The sequence below is a fragment of the Musa acuminata genome, chromosome BXJ1-2 (genome assembly GCF_036884655.1).
Source record: "Musa acuminata AAA Group cultivar baxijiao chromosome BXJ1-2, Cavendish_Baxijiao_AAA, whole genome shotgun sequence".
Classification (NCBI taxonomy): Eukaryota; Viridiplantae; Streptophyta; class Magnoliopsida; order Zingiberales; family Musaceae; genus Musa; species Musa acuminata.
Window position 1 is genome coordinate 9,518,487 of NC_088328.1, and position 27,098 is coordinate 9,545,584.

The 27,098-nt window shown below is 36.7% G+C and overlaps 1 protein-coding gene across 2 annotated transcripts; it reads right to left on the reverse strand.

The window, feature by feature from the left end:
- Nucleotides 1–2,097: 2,097 nt before the first annotated feature.
- Nucleotides 2,098–16,770, reverse strand: LOC103968684 (transcription elongation factor SPT6 homolog). 2 transcript variants are annotated; one of them, XM_009381982.3, is made up of 17 exons: nucleotides 16,416–16,770; nucleotides 16,232–16,327; nucleotides 15,998–16,121; nucleotides 15,816–15,903; nucleotides 15,547–15,700; nucleotides 15,334–15,475; nucleotides 14,992–15,250; nucleotides 14,696–14,884; nucleotides 14,513–14,620; nucleotides 14,053–14,436; nucleotides 13,710–13,820; nucleotides 12,819–13,598; nucleotides 8,208–8,349; nucleotides 6,965–8,136; nucleotides 6,649–6,858; nucleotides 5,122–5,602; nucleotides 2,098–2,995 (listed from the first exon to the last, which is right to left on the reverse strand). In XM_009381982.3, exons 1-17 carry the CDS (start codon nucleotides 16,447–16,449, stop codon nucleotides 2,328–2,330), a joined length of 5,142 nt encoding a protein of 1,713 aa, XP_009380257.2. In that variant the 5' UTR covers nucleotides 16,450–16,770; the 3' UTR covers nucleotides 2,098–2,327. The 2 variants fall into 2 exon arrangements, with proteins under 2 accessions (XP_009380257.2, XP_064942285.1); XM_065086213.1 differs by having other exon boundaries at nucleotides 15,998–16,118; nucleotides 16,416–16,597.
- Between the last annotated feature and the right edge of the window lie 10,328 nt (nucleotides 16,771–27,098).

Genomic DNA, 27,098 nt, shown 5'->3' on the forward strand with positions numbered 1-27,098 from the left:
TATCCAAATCTCTACGAAATTTTTATGATAGCTTTGACACTTCCTAATAGTAGATTTCCCTTTGGTTTCATAAAAAAATTCTCAATATAAACTTCTGATCTTTTACGTCCAATCTGCTATACTTAAAAATCTGTGCTGCAGAAAATTTCAGCCGCATATTGTTGCCTTAACATATCTATTTGCAATCTTTTTTGAATGAAATTTCTTATACACTTTATAGATCATCTTGGCTTCCATCTAAGATTGATCTATTGAGGAATTCATCTCTAAAACTGATTTTGTGTTGCTATAAATTTTCATCGTAAACTGCTGAAATTTTTCGACGAGAATTCTGCTATCGCAGCTTGCACCAATTTCCTTGCTGTTATACTTCCGAAATTTTCTTGATTAAATTAGGAGGTGCAACCGCCTGATCCCGGAATTTCGGGAATTGATAGTTTTGAGCTCCAAATTTGAACTGGGTTGGGGCCTATAAATACCCCACCCATTCAGCACTGAAAGAGCAAGAACTTACCCAAAATCTTGATCTTTTTCAGTGATTTTTAGAGCTCAAAATTGTTGTAAAGGCCAAAAGTTCTCCTCCCTCTTTTCTTCCAAGTTCTGAGTTGTAAAGAGAGGAGAGAAATTTCTGTAAGGGTTGTCTCCTAAGCCCGTCAAAAGGAGTGAAACTGTAAAAGGGTGGTTGGCCTTCGCCTATTGAAGGAACGCCTCTAGTTGATGTCGGTGACCTCGTCGGTGGAGGAAGCCAAAAGTGGAGTAGGTCAAGATTGACCGAACTACTCTAAATCTCGGTTTGCATTTACTTTGAGCTTTTTATCTTTACTACAAACCTCCTCAATAGCTTACTGCCCTCTGCGCTCTTAACGAACGAGTTTCTAAGTTCAGAGCTTTCTGAATCTGCGTTTAGACGTAAATCAGCTTTTTCATACGAGCATCATATTTCAGTTTACGTTTACGTTTAGACTTCAATCATAACTGCAAACTGCCTTCTGCGCATTTATAAAACATATCTCAAAGTTCAGTATCTTCAGAATCGGCATTTAGACGTAAACTGGTTTTATCGTACGAACATCGCATTTCAGTTTGCGCTTGCATTCTGATTTCCATCATAAACTGCAAACTGCCTTCATAGATCTACTTTAACGTCATCTCGCTTAATCTTAAGTTAAAGTAATCTTAGAATCGGCGTTTACATCGAAATCATTTTTATCGAACGAACGCAGCTTTCGAAGTTTTAATCGTCGAAAGATTTCCGTTGCACTAATTCACCCCCCCCCCCTCTTAGTGCTCATGATCCTAACAGAAAGTTGACTCGTTACACTAAAAAATGGATATATATATATATATATATATATATATATATATATATATATATATATATATATATATATATATATATATATATATATATATATATATATCCATTTTTGGAATAGAGGATTCCGTAGTCAAGTATATTTTAATTCAAAATTACATATATTTTAGTAAATTTATAGATATGTATTCATATATGATTGTAATACTCATTTATTCTTTTTATTTTTAGAGGATTTAGAGAAAAATAAATATTTCTTGAATTTAGAAGTATTTTTGGAATACGAGGAGGCCAAAAAAAAAAGAGTAGTAGGAGGACAGGGAGGAGGAGGTAAGAGGGGAAGAAGATAGTGAAAGTGAGGGAGGAGGGGAAGATAGAGAAGTTGGAAAAGGGAGGAGTACAAAAGGGAAGATGAGTACGGGGAAACAGAGTAACCTGAATTAGGAGTTCAAGTCAAACATAGTTCATACCAGAATGAGTCAAACAAGATTCAACCAAGATTGGGATAACATTGATTTGGGATTTACGTCGATTTGGGTAAGGCTAATTGGGCTTGATGGTCCTTGCTGACATGGCAGTGGGTCATATGATGATGTGGCAGACCCAAGCTTTAACATCAGCAAGTATTTTATAGTAAGTATGATGAAAACCCAATCACATGAAGAGTAACAAAAGTTATCAATTGTTCAGAACACCATTTTGATTCGAACAAGAAGACATCAATCGATGTGGATCGTAAAAGTAAAAAATGATGGTTCTATTTACGCTCAACTACACCAAAATAGAAAAGAACTTTTCAGTTGAATCTGAAAGAGTCCAGTACACATGTAACCCAAATGGGCCAACATACAACCGAACTAATGACAATGTTGATAGAAAGATGGACAAGAGGGGTAAAGATGGTTGCTCTGTTCCATTGCTCGAGTCCAAAAATCAAAAAAACCCAAAATTTGTACATTAGCACATAGTAACTTACGCTTCCAATAGGGTTGGACATAACTAAAATTCAAGATTACCAACCACCGGACCATCCATTTCCCGTATCAGGTTGAGACGGTATTGATCTCCTAGAATCACTCCATCCTGTGCTTGAAGCACCAAATCCGGCAGCCAAACCACCACCTGATTTTTTGGGATTTGCTAATTCCTCACTCAAGCCACCACCAGGTCTGCCACCAAAGCTAGTGCCTCCACCCCAGCCGCCGCCGCCGCCGCCACTGCTATTGCCACCCCAACCAGGAGCAGGACTACTACCATTGCCACCACCAATATTGCCTCCTGTTCCCCAGCTACTACCTCCACTGCCACCTTCACTCCAAGCCCCCTTGATGCCACCTCCACCCCACTTGTCACCACCCCTATCAGTGGCGTAGCCACTTCCCCAATCCCCACCACCATTACCACCTCCAGTGCTGATCCCACCCTGGCCACCACCACTGCCCGCACTGCCCCATCCCCAAGGATCTCTTCCAGGGGAATTCTGAACCTTGGCACCTGGAAATGTGCTCAAGCCATCATTTTCATTTGAACCCCATTTTGCAGAACCATAATCAGAATCACAGTCCTCGGAACCAAAATTATTTCCTCTGCCACGCCCTCGTCCACGACCTCGACCTGGACGAGGAAGACCACTCGGATGAACATCTCGACTGCCGGTGCTCCTGGAGTCGAATCTGTCACCTGCTTGCAAAAGCAACAAACATGGTAAGAATATGCAAACAAATGCTGGCAGCAACCAAGCATACTTGTTATGATGAAAATTAACTTACACGATGAATCACAAACCATAATGTTATGGAAAGACGACCCCAGTTTTTATCAATAAATCAAATAAACTTTGTCAAATTAGTACATCCAAACATGCACTAATAATAAGATGCAAAGTTGGTGGGAGTGGCATTCGAAAAGGATTTGAGGTAACAAGACAAAAGAGGTCGGTGTCAATTATGACTTAAAGTCAAGTGCATTACTGTCTTCAGGGCAGAAAATTTAGGACAAACAACCTTGCAATTTTTTTGAGTCCTACTGTTGAATATTACCCCTACAACGAATCATAGAGGTCCGGTGGAGAGCCACATTGTAAAATATTCTAAACCAGTATTTGCAATATTGATACCAGAACTCTTTTCTTAATTTTCAAACTGATGTAGGTCAATTCTAGCCTCTTCTCAACAATTCTCATAGCAGCACCACATTAATCAGTCACATCATTACTGATCCATGTTAATGAAACCCATTAAAAACAGATATAATGAATCTTCATATGTAGAATAATAACAATTGAAACATTGATTCGATATGAAAATAACCAACTATTTGTCATTTGTTTCCTACAGAGTCTTCTCAAAGCAAATTAAAGTATTTGTTAGGCCAATATTCAATTGAATCATAAATCAATATAAAATAATACATTTGGGATAGGGTAAGCTATTTTATGAAACTACCAGTGAATACTTTAAATTCCTCCTGAATTCTAATTAAAGGATTCCAGATGTTGGCTCTGGCTATTGTAAAATGGAAGCTGCAAGATTCTCTTATAGAATTGAGAGAATCTTATAATGCAGCTTCTAAGAGTAGGATTGAGAGAATGCAGCTCTTATAATCCACAGTGGCAGTGGATCAGTGTCTCTAAGCTATCAATACAAGGAGACATAAATGTCCAGTTATGGCAACCCCCATTTCTCATGGTAAAGCAATTCTAGTTAGGAAGCAGCGTTGTGTAATTATGGCGTGGAGACTCAACAATAAAGTTAAAAGTACGATGATTTTTTGATAAAAATTTAAAAGACAGCTGTTTGTAGCCAGCTATGGGAGAATCCACCTGCTTTAAAGGCAACAAGTCAAGTATTTATTCATTTATTTTATCATTAAAAATGAACTGGACCTAACCAAACCAAGAAACTTGACTCAGTTCAAACATTGGCTTTAGATCTTCTTGGGAACAGATTAGGTAAAGCAATTCTAGGTAGGAAGAAGAGAAGTTCTGTAACTATGGTGTGGAGACTATACAAAGTTAAAGTAGATGGAATTTTTTTATGAAAAGACAGCTGTTTGTGACCAGCAATGGGAGAATCCACCTGCTTTAAAACTAACAAGTCAAGTATTTATTTATTTATTTATTTATTTATTTATTTTATTATTAAAAACGAACTGGGCCTAACCGAACCAAGAAACTTGATCTGGTTCAAACTTTGGCTTTTACTCTTCTTGGGATCAGATTTGTTTTAAGGCAAATAAAACATGAGGCCTTCATTTTGATTAAGAAACTCATCAAATAGAACCAAAATGAACTGAGTACAGCCCTACCAGTCAGCACAACATGGTGAAATATGCTAGAAAGATATTGGCAAACCCATGCTACAAGAAGACAATCCTTTTGTAGTACACAAACAAACAAACAAACTATTACCAAATATTGCTGAATTATCTGGGAACAAATAACAAAATATGGAAGTACACCTACATCAATCTTTTACCATGATTGAGATAATACAGTCACATCTTAAGTTGACAGTATTTAAATCTTTATTTATAATTTTTATTAAAGTTTTTTAAGTTTCCTTCTATCTCTTCTCGTACCACTAATAATAATCATTTTATCTTTTCAAAATCCCAAAAAATTTCGAAAGGACTAATAAAGTATATTCAAATGAATCAGGAAAAAGTTTCAGTTTTCAAAAGCATTGGTTAGTGACAAATGGTGATTACTAAATCAGAAGCAACTACACTAACTGGTAAAATGTGTAATAAACAGCATTAATCAGTTTTAAAATCACATTTCATGAATTATAACATTTATCACATACCTGTTCTTGAACCTGGGGTGGAAGGTCTTTCTCGATCACCTCTCCAGCCATCATTACTGCCTGCTGAAGCACTACCAACATATCCCCCGCTAGAGGAAACCCATGCAGGGCTTTTCATTGGTACCATTGCAGCAAGTGTTCGTATCGATGGGCCAGCATCAGGTGGTGGTTTGTCTATATTCTTCTGAAAATAAGCCACCAAGCGATCAACATCATCAAAATCCTTTTTCCGAAACCTAAAACCTTTGGGATATAATCCAATATACTCATGATGTGGATTTGTACTCCTAATATATGATAAAATGAAAGTCCCTGGATGTTCATGAGAAATCCCAAAACAGTAAACTATCCTCATTAAATTTGCCGCCTTCTCTGCCCTTAGCAAGTCATCAAGTTCCGCCTTTGTTCCTTTCCTGAATTTGTGGTAAGAAAGCATGTGTTTCAGTTGAGTGACTAATGGATCAACATATCTATCCATAACCTGAAAGTTGGGGAGCAACATGCCATTAGAAAGAGATCTCAACTCACCTAATTTTTTATTGACAGAATAGAAGATATATAATTAATCCTTCTTTCTTTAAGCAATTATATAGTTAATCAATTGATTAAGATACTGAGAAATTTCACAAACAACCAAACCTTTTAGTTTGGCAAAAGGTTACAGCAACAATTATATAGTTAATCAATTGATTAAGATACTGAGAAATTTCACAAACAACCAAACCTTTTAGTTTGGCAAAAGGTTACAGCAAGCTTGTGCAAAATGTTAAAGGAAAATATAAATGCCAAAAAGTAAACTAGACGCTGGAGAAGGCTTTTGCAAACTAGCTTCATACTAACCAAAAATATAAGTCAAGAAATCTATTAGCTTTGGTTTTGCACCTACTCTTACCAATTAGAAACTTGACATGAAAGAATGGAGAAGTTTTTAAAAAAATACACTATAGCCTGGAAAAGCATTTGTACTGTCTTAGCTTTACTGCTAACAATCTGGATATAAAAACACACCTAATAAGATACCATTTTAATCAAGGAGCAAAGTTAGATCAATAACCTTCCTGTTGCATTTTCTTATATTTTTCTCCAAGTTCTATGAGAAACTCCTAAATATTGGTAAAATATTACAGCTTATTACTAGCAAATATTAAGTCTAAGCACTTCCTTGAAGAAATAGAATTATAACAACTATAGCAACCTAAGCTGTCATTTTTTTTTAATAAGACAATCAAATTATTTAGTTCATTGCTCTTTCAGAATTTAGCATGACTTGTACAATTTCAATACATAATAAAAACTATTATATAAAAAATTGATGTCTCATGGATTTTTTTTAATTTTGATGCCACATTCAACAACAATCCAAAATTGGTAATATTTAGAATTTTCAAGATGCATATACAAAAATAATAATAATTGTTAACCATAAAGCATGATACACTTCAGGTATTATCAAGACTGAAAAGAACTAAAGAACTGAAAACTCAGAAAAATATAAATATAAACAAGAATTAAAAATTATGTACTGACCTCATCAAGGTCTTCAAAGGTATCTTTGTCTATTGTTAGAGTCCTTCCAAGACGAAGCAAGCTTGTGATATCTTTGTGATCTTTTCCACCCTCCACTATCTCTTTATGAGCATAAACTCCATCAAAAACTTTTAATGTAAATGTTAAAAATGATGGTCCTTTAGAACTTGGCCGGATAATGCTTTCACCAGGTTCCTTATCAGAGAGGTACTGTACACAATAAATAAGTTTAAAGACCTAATTTCAATGCATTCAAGCATTAAGCAAAGTAGAGATGTTATTAAATTATTAGATACAATTTACAAATTATACACACCTCCATTGCTTCATCAGCTGTCAAATTCTGAAAACGGGGATGAACAATCATCCTTGGCCTGAAATGTTTCTTTGCACGTTCCTTGTCCTTCCGAGCCTTCTCCAACTCACTCCGCAAACTGGCCTCATCCTCATGGTAATAAGGATCACGATTATGAATATTGTATGGTCTTTTCCTTAAATCACTAGCCTTGGATGTCAAGTAAACCACAAGTCTATTCTTATTGACATGCTTAATCTTGCAGGTAAGAATATCACCCTCATGTACCTTCTCATGATCATATCCTTCATCCGAGAAATCATCAGGGAATATCATCCCTTTCAAACCAGAATCAAATGCACAAATGATACGAGACTCTTGTACATGGCGCACTGTAACCTGAACAATTCTCCCTTCCGAAATGGTATCATCTGTTTCACCAGAGAGCATAGCAAATTCCTCCTCTGCAGCTGGTTCTTTAAAAGGTGTCCGCCAATCCTGAAATCCATGCAGAAGCTCCATCTTTATATCATACAAAGTCTCCCTTTTGTTGGTCCCATACCGATTAAAAATGCTCTTGGCATACTCATTGATGTCAAGCACTTTAAGCATATGAGGCCTTTCCCTAACATGTTCAATTGCCATCTCTTGTACATCATCATCCATATCGTTTGTTTCATTTGGAACATCCTCAGCATAGACATCCTTCGCCAGATTCTTTGCCAGATCATAGGATTCTGGATGAATTCTTGTGTCGTCCAAAAGATCCATAATATGACTACTAGCAGCTGCTGCCCCGCTCCGGCGAACACGCAAAAAACCAACAGCGTTAATGAAAACTTTCTTTCTAAGAATCTTACCCATGGGTATCTCTTTCCGATTAAAAATGGATCCAGCCCTAACAAATGCTCTTTGCAAAGCAGATGCTTTCCGTGGCCCAAGACCAGAAATAAACTGTAAAGGAGCAAAAAGCCATTCATGACTTGCAGCTAGATTTATATCCACACCAACTTGATTGGTTGCATCAACCATAACCTGCTCAACAACCTCATACTTATCATCTGGAGTAAGAAAATGCTCCAAGGGACAAAGTTTCCAAGATAGTATCTCTTTCCCTGGTCCACAAAGTGTAGCAACCATAGCTAAAGGGTTTTGCAGATATCGGCCAAGGGCCACAGCACGTTTCACAATACCTTTAAAAAAACCACACCAAAAATGGTTTAGCATGAAAATGAGTAACGTATCCTAGAGAAAATACTCTTACCTGGTTGACCAGGGAGTTGATCCGCCGAAACCCTTGAATTCTCATAAAGGCGAGGCAAAGATTCATCACCGAAGACAATACTGATGTATTCTAAATCTTGGCTGACATCTTTTGGATGATCTTCCACAATCTTGAAAATAACCTGCAAAACATAACATGTGGGCAGTTTTAAGCCTTAGTAAATTCTCAGAACAATTAATAGCCATCAAACAGAAGTTGATATATATGTCTTTAAATGTATATGCATGAACCAATAATTTAACTCTAGGTCCATAATCTACTGGACTGGTAGCGTACCAGTATATCCAAAGGTTTATTGCCCACTATCACCCAAAAAGAATAATAAAAAATAATACTCAACCTTTACTAGACCAAATGGTCCAATACTGGTCCTTAGTCAAACCAGTATGATTTACTGATCATAACTGTTTTCGGAAAGTAGTATATGCAGCATTCACAATTAAAATAACAAATTAATTCCAAAAGGCAACCATTTGCCGTTATCCATTCACACTACACCCACAATGGACATGTTTTTTCAGACATTAGATGGTTACTTTATGAAGGCTACTACATATCAACCAAATGACATGCCTATAGAAAGTTATGATATGTGTCATACACAGTGAAGATGAAGTACATTAAATGTCAATCCATAACAAAGGTAGATCAGACGTCACAGTCCATACAAGAAAGTGACTTTGAGCATGCCTCCCTGGAATTGGAGGACATGAAATACTTAAGCATTAATTATTAGCTGTGTAAGATGCTCTATAAACCTACGAACCAATGTAAGAGATGAACCTGAAACTAATCTAAGCACTAAATACAGTTAATTGCAGTGGTGAAAGATCAAAATACGTAACAAGATATTCAAATTGCAGTGTTTCACATTCAGCCTCGTCAGATAAATTGCCAATAAAAATGAAAAAGTATGTCATAACATTTTTTTTTAACCTTATATATCATTACGACATAGACCAATCTTCCTATCCTTAAATGGTGGTTGAAAACACCACCAGTTGAAGATTAGTTTGGTGGTAGTGGGCAAGGTAGACCTGCCTTGCTAGATTCATAAGTTGGTGAAGCAACACACGCACAAGAAGACATCCAACCTTAGGTCACAAACATAGGAGCTCTCCTATAGTCCTATGTAATCAACTAATGAGAAGTATACACTGTTGGAACTGACTCCAAGATGCCCGAAGTTGATAGAAATAGGCCATTGGAATTAGCAAAAATTCCTTGGGGATATGTGAGGCCTCATCATGATTTCCATTGATTGGTGGAGATGGTGGCATCAGTGCCAAGATCCAGGTTCTCATGAAGAGAAGAGAAGAGGTATGAAATTGAAAGATGAGGTAGTGGAAACACAATGATCAGGGCCAAGACATATCACCTGGACTGGTACTAACCACCGGTGAACCGAGTTGCAGACTGCCTCGAACCAAATGGTCCATGAAGGACAGGCCTATCCCATGCTTTCCCCCTTCAAAAGTCTTTTTGAGTTGTTATACAGCTCAAAAGACACTCTTTTAAGCTCCTGTCCCCTTATAAAGGTTATAATAACACACAAATGGCTTGTGCATCTGGTTACCTCGACAACGGAGAGGGTCAGTGTTGTAGTCGGCTAATCCATTGGTTGCAATCGATGAGAGACAAGTTTCAATCTAGTGATGAGACATCTTCTCCCTCGCACTCTACTCTTCATGATGTCTGCTAAGATAGAAATGACGTGAACAGTACTGCTTTGACTGATGATGGTGGTTAGGGCGACCAATCTTACATTCCCACTACTCAAGAGAAATCTTCAAGTCATCAGTTAGCCAGGATGTAGACCATGGAGCACAAGGATCCACATGACTTGTATATGGCTGTAAAGGAAAGGGAACATCTGTCGCAGTTGATTCAAGGATATGAGACGGAACCTATATGATACTCAAACAACAATTCCTCATATTGTCAGCATTCCTATTGTCTTGGATCTGATGGCTTACTGATGAATGACAATAGTTAGCCATTTTTATATTTACTAACAAATAACAATATAGTGACGAGAGTCTCGATCACACTACATGCTGTGCAATTATATTTACTACATTCCTACTTGCCCATGGAACCACCTAACACAAGTGGTTGACAATGATGAAACCATGACTGCTACGACATTGATGCATCATTGGCACAATGTATACTAGTATTAGATGTTATGAGAGTAGTATCATACTTGGGTCATATAGACATACCATATATATCTTTACTATCATTACATCTAGGACCCTAACTCCTCGTAGTGATATCATGACAATCATTTTGGTGGTAGAAACAAGTATATGATCTTATTATACAATCATTTATTATGCATCACTAATTCAGTAACTCTTAACTTATTTATATATTACAATTTACTTTTTAGATTTCATCACTACTTTTCTGTTTCATGTTGCAATGTAATATAAGTTGTCTTGTAGAGTTGAACTAGTTAAATTATATGAATATTGACTTTATTAGGTAGGAAACACACATAAAATATGGTTTTAAGGGTTTTGGACAGCCAAAACCCTCACAAAGAGGTATCAAACCCATGCTGACATACTGTGCGTCAGCACGGTCGGCATGTACCAGATGCATATCTCAATCATCAATGTGTTGGCATGTACCAGACCCATACTGATTCAATCGAGGACCAACATGGGCCCAAGGTGGATGGGTCATTGTCACAGCTAGTTGTACACTGGGCATGGAAGGAGTCAAAGAAAGAAAAGAGCAAAAGAGGAGTGGATGCTTCCTACCCCATAGCAATGCATCTGTTGCAGCTCCGTGTTGTTTTCTTAAGATAGACAGTTAAATCTATAATTAGACCAAAAAGACACAAGGCAAACTAGCAACTAATAAATAAAAGGGTATATGAGTCATTAAATTCCAAAGGCTCGCAGGTAAAGGCTAACCATAAAAAGAATTACTCTATGAGGCTCATTTACCATTATTATCAGTGATGGCAAGTTCCCTTAATGAATTTTCCAGACCTTGTAGTGATAAAAATGCAGAAATGTAAAAGGGATCACTAATATATATTAGAAAAGGCGGTTACATGTTCCCCAAAAGAAACCCCTCTTTTGTATTACAATACATATTTGGTGGTCATAACTATGGCTTGTCAAAAAATTTTAGAACTAAACAATCATATATCATAATGAAGGGGCTAAATTGCACAAACTAGCTTTCAAAATAATGGAAAAAAATTTAAAAATTTAAATGTAAAGGAAGGACCAAACTAATGAGGATACAAAACAGTTTATTTCTAAATCAATTTTCATGATTTTAGTTTCATAAACGAAAACCAAAAATCATAAGTGACACAAGATCACTTAAATACCCAATTCCCCAAACTTCCTCACCTAGAGTTGAAGTGTATGTTCTCAAATTCAGTTTAGTTTTCCAGATAACCCACCTAAGAAGAGGGACTCACACCTCCATCTGCCCCAAATACAAGAGAAAAGATGAAGAAAATGGTTTTCCAACACCCCAAACAAAAAAAGATTCCTTTCCCTTGAGATCATTTTTTGCAACTATATTAATCTACAGATAATCCATAAACCTACAGTTAACTAAAGGCTTGTTAACCAGGTAATTTTATTCAGGCCAACAATTATGCTTCTTAACTCCCAAAAAAGACCCATCTTTCCTCCAATAATTTCTTCTCAATGAATACCTATACAAAACCACATGATAACTATATGGCTTTTGGCAACTAATTACTGACAAAAGAGTTGGGTAATAGCCTGAATTAGTTCTAATATGCCTACCAAAGGCAATTTTTTTATGTCAGGTCAGCAATCATGAATGACCTTTGCAAAGGTTTTCCCTCAGCACTAAAATCTTTACCAACTAAGGTAGCCCCTTTAAGATATTTATCCCTTAACCTTTGATAAATGTATCAAGTATAAAATAATTTTTAGATGTAAAAATTTATGGGATGAAGTCTCAAACTCAACATTTGCTAGGTGGATTTGGTTCATCACAACCAGATCAGTGTTTTAGGAGTAAGAGAAAAAAAAACCTATGATTAATATTTAAACTAGTCAAATAAGATTGACCATAACACTGAAATAACAAGTAATGATACTCTTATCAGTAACTTAACAAGCTCATCAAAAAAAGAGCAGATGTTGAGCAATCAATGGTGGAAAGGAGCAAGTTATCAGTTCAATAGTTTACCAATACATGACCAACAGTACACAGGTGGGTTGGTACCACCTGGCACAGAGTTAATACAGGCTATGCATCGAACAATTTCTTCTTTTCAGTTTTAAGTTTTTTTCTGGACTTCTTTTGAAGCTTTGAATGTACCGGTGTACCAAGTCAAGTGTCACTACACTGGTACGAAACCAGTCCTAGCTCTGACCAGTACAGTACCAGTATATGAAATTGCTAACCTTGGAAAGGAGTATTAGCAATTGCACCTTAGAGCCACACATTAACTAGCTATAGTGTTGCACACACAAAAAACAACCAAAATAACCAACTATATTGTAGAAATTGCAATTAATCCAAGGAAAAAGCCAGATGTAAGATTGAACATGAAAGTAAAAAAGACAACACCAGACGTACTTCATAAATGTCATCCTTTAGTTGTCTGCAGGCCATATTTGCTGCTCCTACACAGACAGCATGAGGTTGGTGACCAGTCATGAACTTCAAGACTCGCTGATGATCATTTTTTTTTCTCTGTTGTTCAGCAACAGCCTGGGATCGAACACTAATTGAACCAGCATATAGCACATCCACCATTTCTCCTGCTGAATCCAACATAACAATCGTCGTTGCAGGCTTTCCAGGTCCCCAACAGCAAGCCATTACTCTTGACTCAGGCTCATCCTCCGAATCAATATCCGCATCCTTCCGCTTGAAAGGGGCAATAGAGACCTTAGTCCACAATTGTTTTCCATATTCCATAAGAAGCCAATTCTTGGCTCGTGCTGTCATTAGCGATCGAGCTTCCTTTTCCATTGATGGAAGAATAAAAGTCAGAAATGAGTCTTCCAATATCATCTTTCGTTGTTCATTCCAAAGCTGCGCAGATCTACTGACACGTTCACTCAGATAATACTCGGAAGCATCACTTAACAATTTCTTTTGGATCTCTTCTGGTAATTTAATTGTGACCTGAAGCAGTTTCTCTTCTTCACCTCTCTGAATGAGAAGCCACTGTGCATCCACAAACTCACATAATGGTTTATTGCAAAGCCACTTTACACTTGCAAGCTGGTGATAAGGATCAATTGCCATATTTCCCTCAGGAGTAGGACTTGTTGACACAACAGCCTTCCCCATGAATATACTGCGTACATGTTTCCGAACATTAGGTTCGCAACCAATTTCCACAGCTGCCTGCAACAGAACAAAGACAAAGTTGTGGCAAAATCCACAAAACTTAAGATTAGGAATATTACAACTTAACAACATCTTTTCAGGAGGGAAAAATGAACAGAACATACATACCATGTGCCTAGCACCTTTAAGAACATCTTGTGGTGTTTCAAACAAAGCACATGTAAAATTTGCTGCTATTTCTTCAGGAGTTTCTTTTCCATCTTCAAGCTCGTCCAATATCTGGTAAAGAAAAGAACACGCAAAACATAATTTAATACAATAACACTAAAAATTCACCAGAAACAACAGGCTAGAAGCTAAAGTAAGTAAACAAATATACCCCAAACAACATGCAAAAGATATATCATCTCACCAAATGTATGACCATACTCCCAATAACGAACATATCATCTTTGATTCCTTTAAAAACAAATAAAATAATCAGAAAATTCAAGAAAAGAGTAGATGTCACCTTATCTAATGAGAGGAGCAATCCAAATTGCTCAGAACTGGCACCAAACTTGTTAGCAACCTCCCACAGACCAGCTTTGTGGCAAATACTGTACAATGATTTCCGCTTTGGTCTCTTGAATTGACCATCCTCTATATCAACTTCACCAGGAGGAAAATGCAGATTGAACTTGGCATCAATATCATCGACCTCTCTTTCAGATTTTGCATCCCTTAGGGCCTCAATGACTGATTTGAAAAGTTGTTGATTTAATGCAAGTCTGGTTTCATTATCAATTCTTCGTGCTTCCTCTTGAAAGCGCTTGTTGTAGTAGGAATGAAGAGCACTCTTCCTCTTCTGAAGCAACAACCATTTTCTGTCCAATGTCTGAACAGCCCAGAGTACCTAAAATAATTGAGATTGCTCTTCAGAATATGCTTTAGTAACCCACCACCAAAATTAGTTATGTAAACTTGATTACCTTATGCCACTTCATCTTTGGGGTTTCTTCATTATCTGGCGTTTCGGCATCAGGATCCTTCAAAAGACTAAGACATAACTCTTTGCGGTACATGCTAATGAAAGGAATCTGAGGAACAACAGCAATTAGTTATTAACATCAAGGCCTTAAGTACATAATTGAATACATTAAAATAGTCCATACATCAAGCTTCTGCACATGCATCATTGTCAAGACATTTCCAATTTCCTCCTTATTTATCTCTTTGACAACTTGATCATAACCAACTAAAGGAGAGATGCCACCACTATTAAGCTGGCTGTTTATCCAGGTGCTCTCCTCTTCTATACTCTTATCATCTGTTGGAGGTGGTCCAGTTATGTCCTCAGACAGCTGCAAGGGAAAAGAACACATTAAAATACGAGAAGCTTGGTAATTTACAAACAAGTCCATCTCCCATATGCTAGCTTAAAGAAACAGAAAGTAAGTTATTTTATTACCTGAATTCTCTCAGGTACATCTGTTTCTCGGATAATTTCATCCTTTGTGGTCATGTACTTCTCTGAAAGAATAAAAGGTTCAAACTCATCCTCCAGTCTCTTTTCACTCCAGGTGCCATCACCAGAAACAGCTGCAAGTCCTTGCTTTCGGAGCATTAGAAGCTCATCAACATCACCAAATATCTCATGGGCTTCTTGCAAAGCAGATGATGAAACTCCTGGAGCTTGTCGCGACTTCTTTTTCTTCAGCTTTTTCTTTCTATAAAAAGTCATTTTATGGTCAAAATAGTCAGAGAACAGCAAAAACGACAAATGAGCACACTAAAAGATAACATATCAGACCTTACAACAGCACCAGTCTCATCAACATCTTCTTCATCCACAATAAAATCTGCCATTTCATCTTCTTCACCCATAATGTCTGCATCTTCTTCTTCTTCTTCTTGCTGCTCCTCTTCCTCGGCAATATCTTCTAGTGGTACCACTGGGTGATCAAACAGAAGGATAAGTAATTTCTGCAAATTAATCATCATGTCAAGCTCAAGAAATGATTACCTTCATCATCTCCAAACAGGCTACGCTTAAGTTTTTCTTCAGCTGTTCGGCCACCATGACTGTTCCTATCTAATTCTTCATCATCTGAAAACCCAGATTGTTCATCCATTTCATTGTCCCTTCCAGCCTTCTTCAAGCGCTTGAATTTGCTACCCTGCAGAGAATTAACAACAGTAACAACTTGAAGAAACGCATACCAACGTACAAGAAAGAAAAAGAAAAAAATTTAAAAGGCTAAAAAGATTGAGTAGCAAGCATAGGAGACATACTGGTTGTGGTCGATGAAAGCCAGTTATGTTGTTGTCCTGGAGCAACTCATAATCATCCTCATCAAGAACGTAGTTCTTCTCTGAATCTCTGAAGTGCATAATGTACATTTATGAACATGAAAGGATCTTCAGCAATTCAGCTATTAAAAATTACACATAAGGAAAGTCGAGTGCTGCATCACCTTCTCTTCTTCTTCTTTCTTCTATGTCTCTCCTCATCACTGTTCTGCTTTTCCTCCTCCTCCTCCTCTTCTACATCGTCCACTATAAATCCATCCTGCTCGTACTCATCTTGGCCCTCTTCTGCTGGCAGAGAACAACTCAACTAAGCAATTAAAAAAAACTGTCCCAAAATCCGAAACCCTAGGAACTATAATCATCACAAGTGACAGGCATCAGTTGAATTCCAAGTCTACCTTCCTCGTCTTCCTCCTCGTCGTCATTGCCCCTATCGCCAACATCATCAGCATCCTGCTCCATGGCACGTTCTTCCGCATCCTCTTCGATCTCATCTATGAACCAAAAAAGAACGACGGGGTGAAAAAAAGGGATTTAATGAAGACAAAATAAAAGCACATCGAACAAGAAGCAATTTTGCACCTTCCTCATCGGAGACGACCGCTCGTCCGCCCATTTCGCTACGGAGCTGGAGGAATAGGTGAGACTTTACGGCGCAGTCTGGGAAATTCCTACAAGGGCAGCCTTCACCGCAATACTTCAAGAGCACAGGAAGATGGGATTAGGGCTTCCCAGAACGATACCGGAGGGCGAACGGGGATCAGGAGAGCGCAAGCAGCGAGAGGGGGAAACCTATCCTTAGATCTCAATGGAGTGAGACCACCTATTCCTGGAATAAAGCACAAACCCTAAGCTCTAGGCTCGACGGACCACGACGATCGAAAGAGAGAAGGGGGTGAGAAATGAGATGAAGCTCGAAAAACAAATCAAAAACACATAACAGATGAGGTCGATTAGTATAGTCTGAAGCCGCTGTCGCCTTATTCGGAATATATTTACGATGGTAGCCCTGAGGCCCTTAGTGGTTCTAAAGAAGCGTGGACAGTTTCTGCCCCATTTCAGACATTTAATTACGATGATGCGTCTCATGACCCATCTTCCCATTTCAGACATTTTTTCATTCTTGACCAAATAATGAAAACATTTCTGAAAAATGTTTAGAGTTCAAATTTCTGAAGCTCAATTGTTGTTTTCGGTGCTAATACAGTAACTTGACCTAACCAGTTCCGTTGCCCTAAACATTGTCACAATTTCTTTAGGAACTTTGATTTTATATTATTTTATAAAATATTATTATTATTTTTATTTAAAAAATAATATAAATGACATGTGATACTTATTATGAAACACAATTCGACTAAATATTCTATCACTTGTTGAAATACAGAAACATGGGTTTAGATAACAAAATAATATTAATGATAATTCTTTTTAAGATAGGTGGTGGCTTCTGAAAACTCATCCGATGGTTATCGTCGTTTCATATACCTTGACAACATATTTGTTGTTGTTAATAACTATAAAAACTCCTTCCTTCACTGCTCTCTCTCTCTCTCTCTCTCTCTCTCTCTCTCTCTCTCTTGAAGCAACCCCTATTGTTGTTATAACCATCGCCCGAACCCCTCCCCGGAAGATAGCCTCCTCCTTCTCCTTCTCTTCCACTCAAGCTCCACAAAAATAATATAGGACTTCCTTCCTTTGATGGTTAAACTGATAGGAAAACATTTATATCATATATATTTTTATGATGGTTAAAGCCTCAGATGAGTTAGACAAAATTAATTGCATTATACTTATAAACCGAACTATGTTACTCTCGATTAAAAAAGTAAGTATAACACGATTTATTTTCACGTTGATTTTACCAACATAGATTCATCAATATACTTCATGTAGCGAGCGATCTCATCCTCGCTTGCCCCTTCCTCGAACGTAGGCATCACTATATCAATGACGTACTCGATTTTCTCTATCATGAGAATAATTCTCAATTTGCGGAGTCAATCCGTATAATTCGGATCAATAAGGTGGTTGACATCAAGTATATCACGTAAGGGATTTGAAAGCGATATTTTCTGAAAATAAAGATGTAGTAGAAATAAATAAATGCAGATTTTACAAAATAAACAATCAAGATAGGGACTTATATCTATGCTCCTACTATTTTACTGGCGAGTCACGCAACACCCTTAGCACGTGAAACGAAAGTCTCCGGCATACTTCTAGTGGGGATAGGAATTCAATCAGCATCTTAGGGTAACCTTGAGGGACTCGACCAATCATATTAAGCTCAAAAGGTAGGCAACTATTGCCGATCACAACTCCTTATGATTCTCATCCTATTTGGCCTTCGAACCATCATGGTCTCGAGGGACTCGACCAACCATGATGTTCGGTTAAGTCAACATCATTGTTACAAGATGAGTCTGATTCGATGATATACCCTTGAGGGACTCGACCAAGCATACCATGTCCTCAAGTCACCGGTGATATCTCTATGTCATAGGCAAGATAGCGAATCGTGATATAGGTGAGCCTCGAGGGACTCTCGACTAACTCAACTTACATTGAGAATCGGTCCTACCTATAATAATGGAAGGCCATGTGGGTCAATCTAATTGCCTCACGTTTACTGACTTAATATTATCGAGAGAGGAAATTTTGATTTGGTCTCCTAATATGACATGTCACACATATACATATATCTACATCGTATGCAAATATATATACATATCTAGTAGGTGTATAAGCAATCACACATTACATGAGTAATCATACCATATGATCATGGGCAATAACCTAATGTGATCATGCCTCAGCCAGTGGGCCTAATCACTCACATCAAGATCTACGTATGCAGCGGTGCATCTCCATACCTTGTGATCATCCATCTCGTCATCGTCGATTTCGTCGGCGTCTCGACGTATTTCAATGTATTGCGATCGTCCATCTCGGTATCGTGGGTCCCGCTATCGCTTCCACTTTCCCGTTGTGCCTCCTCGTGTGATTACAACTTAATCATAGGCACGTAGGCCCAAAAATAAACGAAAAATAAAATAGAGACTCGCAAGCCTAAATAATAATAATCACAAGTACACACATCATCACACGGTCCATGATCATCCATCCACATATCATACATCACATGTACACATCATCATGTATGACTACTAGATAATAAAAATCATAATAATTAATTAAATATTTTAACTAATATTTTCTGAAATTGGGACATGAATGAAATTTTTTGAATTATGAGGGGTATTTTCATAATTTGGATAAAGGACAGAACGTGAAATTTTTAAAATTCCGAGGGGCAAAACTATCTTTTGTTGAAATGAAATCAATTGGTAAATTATTTGATCTAATCAATATGTTGAGATAAGTGTGTAGGATTAACTACGATAACAGTAAGGCGTAAAACAGATGATGGGCTGGAGTCGAAGACTCGGACGATATACCAGGAGCTCGCCGAGAGCTCATCGTGTGATCACCGGAAGCACATTAGAAGACTCGTCAAAAGCTCATCGGGAGATCGCCAGAAGCATGCCGAAAGACTAACCAAGAGTTGGTCAGGAGTTCGCTGGAAGCTCACCGGAAGACTCGCCGAGAAGTTCGCCGAGTGAAAAATCGACGTAACGGACCATGCTTGCCTTAATCGTAGTTAGAATAATAATTAGAGTTGATTTGGGAGGTAATCCCATCAACTCTATTAGAGGCCAATTGGGCTCGAAGCTAGGATGGTTTAGGCCAAATACAAGGCCCAACCAGGTTGTTGGACTCTGACCAGCGGTGGCACCGCTAGGGCCGGCGGTGGCACTGCCAAGAAGACCCAGTCTCCTAGGTGGTCTGGGCAGTGGTACCACCAGCAATTATTGCTGACAGCGGTGGTACCGCCCCTATCAGGTGGTGGTACCGCCAAAGCTCGGTCTTCGAGCTCTATCAGGCGGTAGTACCGCCTAGTGTCAGACTACAAGCGGTAGCACCGCCTAGTAATGGCTGTGATACCGCTAATACCTCGGAAAACTGAGATAAGATACTTTTTGGCTCCATTTTTGAAGTCATTAGGGGCTATAAATACCCCACCCTTTTCTACATGAAAGGGTACCGAAGTGTGATTATAATCTTGAATCATTGGGGTGTAAAAGTGCTAGAGTTTTCCTTCTCCCTCTCTTAGCTTTGTAACCATTCAAGAAAGAGGAGTAAGGCTTGTAAGGGTTCTTTCCTAAACCTGACAAAAGGAGAAAGAGCTGTAAAAGGTGATTGATCTTCACCTATTTAAGGAAGGCCTTTAGTGGACGCTGGTGACCTCAACAAAGGAGGAATCCGAAAGTGAATGTAGGTCACATTGACCAAACCACTCTAAATTCTGGTTTGCATTTCGTTTTGAGCAATTTACTTTAATTGCAAATCATTTCATAGCAAGCTGCTTCTCCTCCTCATCTAGCTTTCACTATGCTTACGCTCTCATACGTTTCAAGTTGCTTTCTTTCAAAATTGGTTTTTATTGAACGCCTGAAATATTTTACGAAATCGAAGAATTTTTCACTGCACTAATTCATCCCCCCCCTCTTAGTGCCACTCTTGATCCTAACAATTGGTATCAGAGCAAGGGTCACTCTCGTTTGGTTTAAAATCCAAGAGAGATGACATTTGCCGGCAATCAAGAGGGTCATTCAATAAGGCATAAAGCAGATGTTGGGCTGGAGTCAAGATCAAGATTTCGTTGGGAGTTCGAGAGTTCATCGGAAGTCTAGATGTTTATCGGAAGTTCTACCGGAATTGATCGAGAAGTCCAGGAGCTTACTAAAGAAGCTTATCAGAACTCACCAAGAAGATTGTTGTAAAGTCTAGGAGCTTGCCAAGAGTCCGTTGGAACATTGCCGAGAGATCGTCGAAAGTTCATTGGAAGTCACCAAAAGAACAATTGACATACCAGACCAAGATTACTTAGTTAATGTCTTAAATTATCGTAGTTAGACCTTAAGTTGAGTTAGGATTGGGAGGTAATCCCATTAACTTAGTTAGGGGCCAATTGGGCCCTTAACAGGGCTGAATTGGGCCAGTTGAATAGCCCATTCAGCACCTGAAGTCACGACTGGCGGTGGCACCGCCTAGGACTCAGTTTCCCAAGTGCTCTAAGTGGTGGTACCATCCAGACTAGGTGATAGTACTACCGGCAGTTAATGTTGTCAAGCGGTGGTACCACCCTATCAAGCGATGGTACCACTAGAGCAAGGCGGTCGTACTGCCCAGACTAAGAGATGGTACCACCCAGTATCAGTCTGCAGGCGGTAGTACCACCCAATAATAGCAGTGGTACTGCCAGTACCCCGAAATCTAAGGATGTAACACTTTTTGGCTCCAATTCTAAAGCCATTATGGCCTATAAATATCCAACCTTTTTCTACATGAAAGGGCACGAAAGTGCTAAGACCCCAATACTTCAAGATATTGTTCAAAGTGCTAAGAGTCCTCCTCCCGTTCTAAGTCTTGTGATCATTCAAGAGAGGTGTGAGGCTTGTAAGGATTATCTCCTAAACCCGTGAAAAGGAGAAAGCGCTGTAAAGAGGTGGTTGGTCTTCGCCTATTGAAGGAAGACTATTAGTGGATGTCGATGACCTCAACGGAGGAGGGATCAGAAGTGGATGTAGGTCACAACGACCAAACCACTATAAATTCCATTGTTCTCATTTCCATTTTGCTTTTCATTACTGCCATTACTTTTTAAGTTAATTGCTAGTTCATTTACTCTAAAGTCGAGCACTTTCCGAATTAGTTTCAATGAAGGAATATTTTCAAAACCAATGATTTTTTCGCTACACTAATTCACCCCCCCTCTTAGTGTCACTCTTGAACCTAAGAATTAGTATCAGAGCAAGGTTACTCTTGGTTTGGTTTGAAACCCAAGAGAGATGACATTTGCCGACAACTAAGAGGGTCATTCAATTACATGTCCACCAATGTTTAATCGGATGGATTACACCTATTGGAAGACTAGAATGAGGACTTTTCTAATTTATATGGATTTTGAGTTATGGAACATTGTGAAAAATGGATTTCAAAAGTTTTATCTTCCAATGAACGATTGGAATGAGTTGGAGAAGAAGACTTTCGCTTTAAATGCCAAGGCTATGAATATCTTGTTTTACGCTTTAGATAAAAACAAGTTCAATCGAATGTCTATTTATGAAATAACTTTTGACATTTGGCATACACTCGAAATCACTCACGAAGGCACTAGTAGAGTAAATGAACCGAAGATAAATATTTTAGTTTATACCTATGAATTGTTTTGGATGAAGCCAAGCGAAACTATTGTTGACATGTATACTCGTTTTACTGATGTTGTCAATAGTTTAAAAGTTCTTGACAAATGTTTTTCAAACTTTGAACTTGTTAATAAAATCTTGAGATCCCTTCCAAAGAGTTGGGACCCTAAAGTAATGGCCATTCAAGAGACCAAGGATTTAAATAACTTCCCTCTCGAAGAACTTATCAGGTCACTAATGACCTATGAGATGACTTGCAATGCTCATGAAGAGCTTAAGAATAACCTTCCAAAGAATAGGAAGGATATGTGGCACTAAGAACTCATGAAGACCACGTGAAAGAAAGTTCAAGTGATGAGGACTATGATGATGACTTGGCACTCTTGATAAGAATGTTCAAAAAATTCATAAAAAGGAATAAATTTAAAAATGACACTAAAAATAAAATTAAACCCAAGAAAGAACAAGTTATATGCTACGAATGCAAGAAGCTGGGACATTTCAAAAGTGAATGTCCCTAAGTAAAGAAGAAGCAACCAAAGAAGAAGAAGGCGCTCAAAGCAACGTGGGATGACTCGAGCGATTCCAAAGGCGAAGAACAAAGTAACAAGGAGATCACTAACTACGCACCAATGGCCATCGGAGATGAGGTAAGCAGTTCATTAGATGCAAATTTATCTTTCGATAAGATTTTAAGCGCTTTTCATGAATTATTTAATGAATATAAATTAGTTAGTAAAAAGTATAAATTATTAAGAAAGGAGCATACTTCTCTTGTTAATGATTTTGATATATTAAAAATCGAACATGATGATAGTTTAGCTCCTTGCACAAAATGTGATGAATTAGAAATGCTTAAAAAGGAGAACTTGTTACTCAAAGAAACTTTAGAAAAATTAAAAGTTGGTAGCAAGTCCTTGAACATGATCCTTGCCAATAAGGGTCATGTTCATAGAAGAGGCGGAATCGGATTTGTGAGTAGATCTCACCAAAATCCAACCATCTTTGTTAAAGGTCCTACCTTGTATGTACCAAATGCAACTTTTATTGTAAACTCAGACATGTTGTTTATAAATATCTATTTAAGAGATATAGTCTACACAAATTGATTTGGGTTCCTAAAGGAACCGTAAAAAGCTCTATACAAAATGATAAGTTGAGTAGATCGATTTTTGAGGCACCCAAGGTCAAATGGGTACCTAAAAATCACTTATTTTTGTAAAAATGTTTACCATTCCAAGTTAGAAGCAAGAGATGGTACCTTAATAGTGGATGCTCAAGGCACATGATTGGAGATCCATCTTAATTCTCTAAGCTCACTAGCATAGACAAAGGGTATGCCACCTTTGGAGATAACAATAATGGTAAAATCATTGGCAAAGGAACCATAGGTAACAAATCTAACTTTTTGATTGAAGATGTGTTGTTGGCTGATGGTTTAAAGCATAATCTTTTGAGCTTTAGTTAACTATGTGATAAAGGATACATCATTAGATTTGAATCCAATGCTTATATTATTAAAAACCATAAAAAAATACATCTATGATTGCCCTAAAACAAAATAATGTATACATTATTGATATTGATGATCTTTGTAATGAAATGTATTTTTTGGTTTTGAATGATGATGCTTGGCTTTGGCATAGGAGATTAGGTCATGCTAGCATGAAACTAATCTCTCAAATCTCATCCAAAGAACTTGTAAGAGGTATTCCTAACATTAAGTTTGTTAAAGATAATGTGTGTGATACATGTCAACTAGGAAAACAAATAAATGATAATTTCAAACTAAAAAATCAAATATGCACCTCTAGAATATTGTAATTAATCCATATGGATTTGTTTGGACCAATTGATACATCACGCCTAGGAGGCAGTAAATATGCCTTTGTAATTGTGGATGATTATAGTAGATACACTTGGACATACTTCTTGACACATAAAAGTGATTGCTTTAGGTATTTTTTTAAGTTTTGTAAACTTGTTCAAAATGAAAAAGGCTTTATGATTTCATCAATTCGGAGTGATCATGGTGGCAAATTTCAAAACCATGATTTTTAAAATTTTTGTGAATTTAATGGATACAACAATAATTTCTCTACTTCAAGAAATCCTCAATAAAATAAAGTAGTAGAAAGAAAAATAGAAATTTATAAGAAATGACAAGAACTATGTTGAACGAACATATCTTCCCTAAATATTTTTGGGTCGAAGCCATTAATATGACATGCTATGTCATGAATAAAGTTCTAGTAAGACCATTACTTTTCAAAACTCCTTATGAATTATGGAATAATAAAAAACCCAATGTTTCATATTTTAAAGTTTTTGGTTGTAAATGTTTTATCTTGAATGAAAAAGATGCCTTAGGAAAGTTTGATGTAAAATCCGATGAAGGCATTTCTCTTAACTATTCTTCTATTTCTAAAGCCTTTGTATCTTTAATAAAAGAACTTTGATTATAAAAGAGTCTATTCATGTTGTCTTTAATGAAGTTTCCAAATTTAAAAAAAATGAGTTTGATGATGTTCTTAATTTTGATGCTTTGAATTTAAATGAACCATCTCCTCCAACTAGCAACTTGGATATATCTTCTTCTGAAACATCCTTACCCAAGGAATGGAAGTATATAGATGCTCATCCTAAGGAGCTAATCATAGGAGACATATCAAAAGGGATTCAAACTCATTATTCTCTTAAAATTTTTTGTGCCAACGCCATTTTTCTTTCTGAAATTGAACCTAAATGCATTAATGAGGCCTTGAAAGATGATTCATGGGTTATTGCAATGCAAGAAGAGTTGAACCAATTTGAGAGAAATGAGGTGTGAAAGCTTGTACTGAGGCCAAATGACCATTTAGTTATTGATACTATATGAGTCTTAAGAAACAAGTAAGATGAAGTTGGTATCGTGGTTAGAAACAAGGCTAGATTAGTGGCCAAGGGTTTCAACTGAGAAGAATGTATCAATTATGAAAAAACCTTTGCTCTTGTGGCACGATTAGAAGCCATAAGGATGCTCATTGCCTATGCTAGTAGTAATAATTTTAAGTTATTTCAAATGGATGTTAAAAGTGTTTTTCTTAATGGCTTTATTTCCGAAGAAGTTTAGGTTGAACAACCTCCCGGATTTGAGAATGATAATTTTCTGAATTATGTGTTTAAATTGACTAAATATCTCTATGGATTAAAACAAGCCCCAAGGGCATGGTATGAGAGACTTAACTCCTTTCTTATCCAAAATAATTCCTCTAAAGGCAAGGTCGATACTATATTATTTATTAAAAATTTTGAAAATAAATTTCTTATTGTTCAAATTTATATTGATGATATTATTTTTGGTTCTACAAATGAATCATTATGTGAATCATTTGCCAAGAGTAAGCCAAGAGTTTAAAATGAGTTTAATGGGTGAACTAACTTTCTTTTTAGGCTTACAAATCAAACAACTTAGCGATGATATTTTTCTTAGTCAAACAAAATATGCATTAGACTTGCTAAAATGGTTTAATATGGATAGTTCAAATATTATTAATACTCCTATGAGTACCTTTATTAAGTTAGATATTGACGAAAGTGGAGAAAGCTTTGATCAAAAAGCTTATACAGGTATGATAGGTAGTTTACTATACCTCACCGCAACTAGACCGGACATCATGTTTAGCGTAGAACTTTATACTAGGTTTCAATCTAATCCTAAGCTATCTCATCTTAAAACAGTTAAAAGAGTTCTTAGATATCTTAAAAGAACCACTAATCTAGGATTATGGTATCCAAAATCTGAAAACTTTGAATTAATTACTTATGCTGATGTGGATTTTGCTGGATGTAGAATAGATAAAAAAAGCACATCTAGAACATGTCAATTCTTAGGTCATGCATTTGTCTCTTGGTCTTCCAAAAAATAAAACTCGGTTGCACTATCTAAGATTGAAGCCAAATACATAGCAGCTAGTGCATGTTGTGTATAAATTGTATGGATGAAAAATATATTAGAAGATTATAAGATTTACCTTAAAAATATTCTCATAAAATGTGATAACACGAGTATAATATGTTTAACAAAAAATTCTATACAACACTCTAGAACTAAACATATTGACATTAGGCATCATTTCATAAGAGATCATGTTAATAATCATAGTATATCTTTATAGTTTATTGATATGAAATATCAATTTATCGATATCTTTACAAAACTTTTAGATGAAGAACAATTTGATTTTATTACAAGAGAGTTAGGGATGTTAAATTGTCCAAATGTATGAATTTGATGTATATCTTTTCCATACTTTCTCGATTTTTTTTTTAAAGCTTTCATGAAATTATTTCATTTCGTAAATAAGGCTTTCAAGAAATCCAGTATATCAATCTACTTGGTATCAAATTTATTTCATACAAACTTAATGATTTTTTATACACTTAGTCCCTTCACTCATGGAATTCATTGACAAATGCATCTCTCACGGATTTCACTCTTGTGAATTTTTAATGAGAAATATATTTGATTTATGTAGTTTTATTTATGGAATTATTTTTATCCTTCATATAATGCTCCTTTCCCATGAATTCTTCTTTACTCTTCTCATGGAAGAAGAATTTTTATGTATTTTTGGTATGTGATGATCACTTGCAAGAATGGGGATTTGATTTCATATGGATATCTTGATCTTTTTCATAAATCCCTTCTCTTTATTAAAATTGAAGCATGATTTAATGAAACTCATTTATTGTTTTGAATTTGACTTGGTTCAAATCCTTTCATGAATTTGGTTCTTAATGAATTCTTTCCTTACCCTTCTTCCTCTTCTTTTTATTTTTATTACAAAAGAAAGAAAGAAACTTGGACATCTAAAGTAAAACCAAAAAGCCATTAAGTAAAAATATTAGCTTATCCAAAAAAGTAATCACGCAAAGTTTTTGCTTACCTTCCTTTATAGTTTGGATAAATTAGTGTAAAACTTGCTTGAATTTTTACCACACTTACATTGTT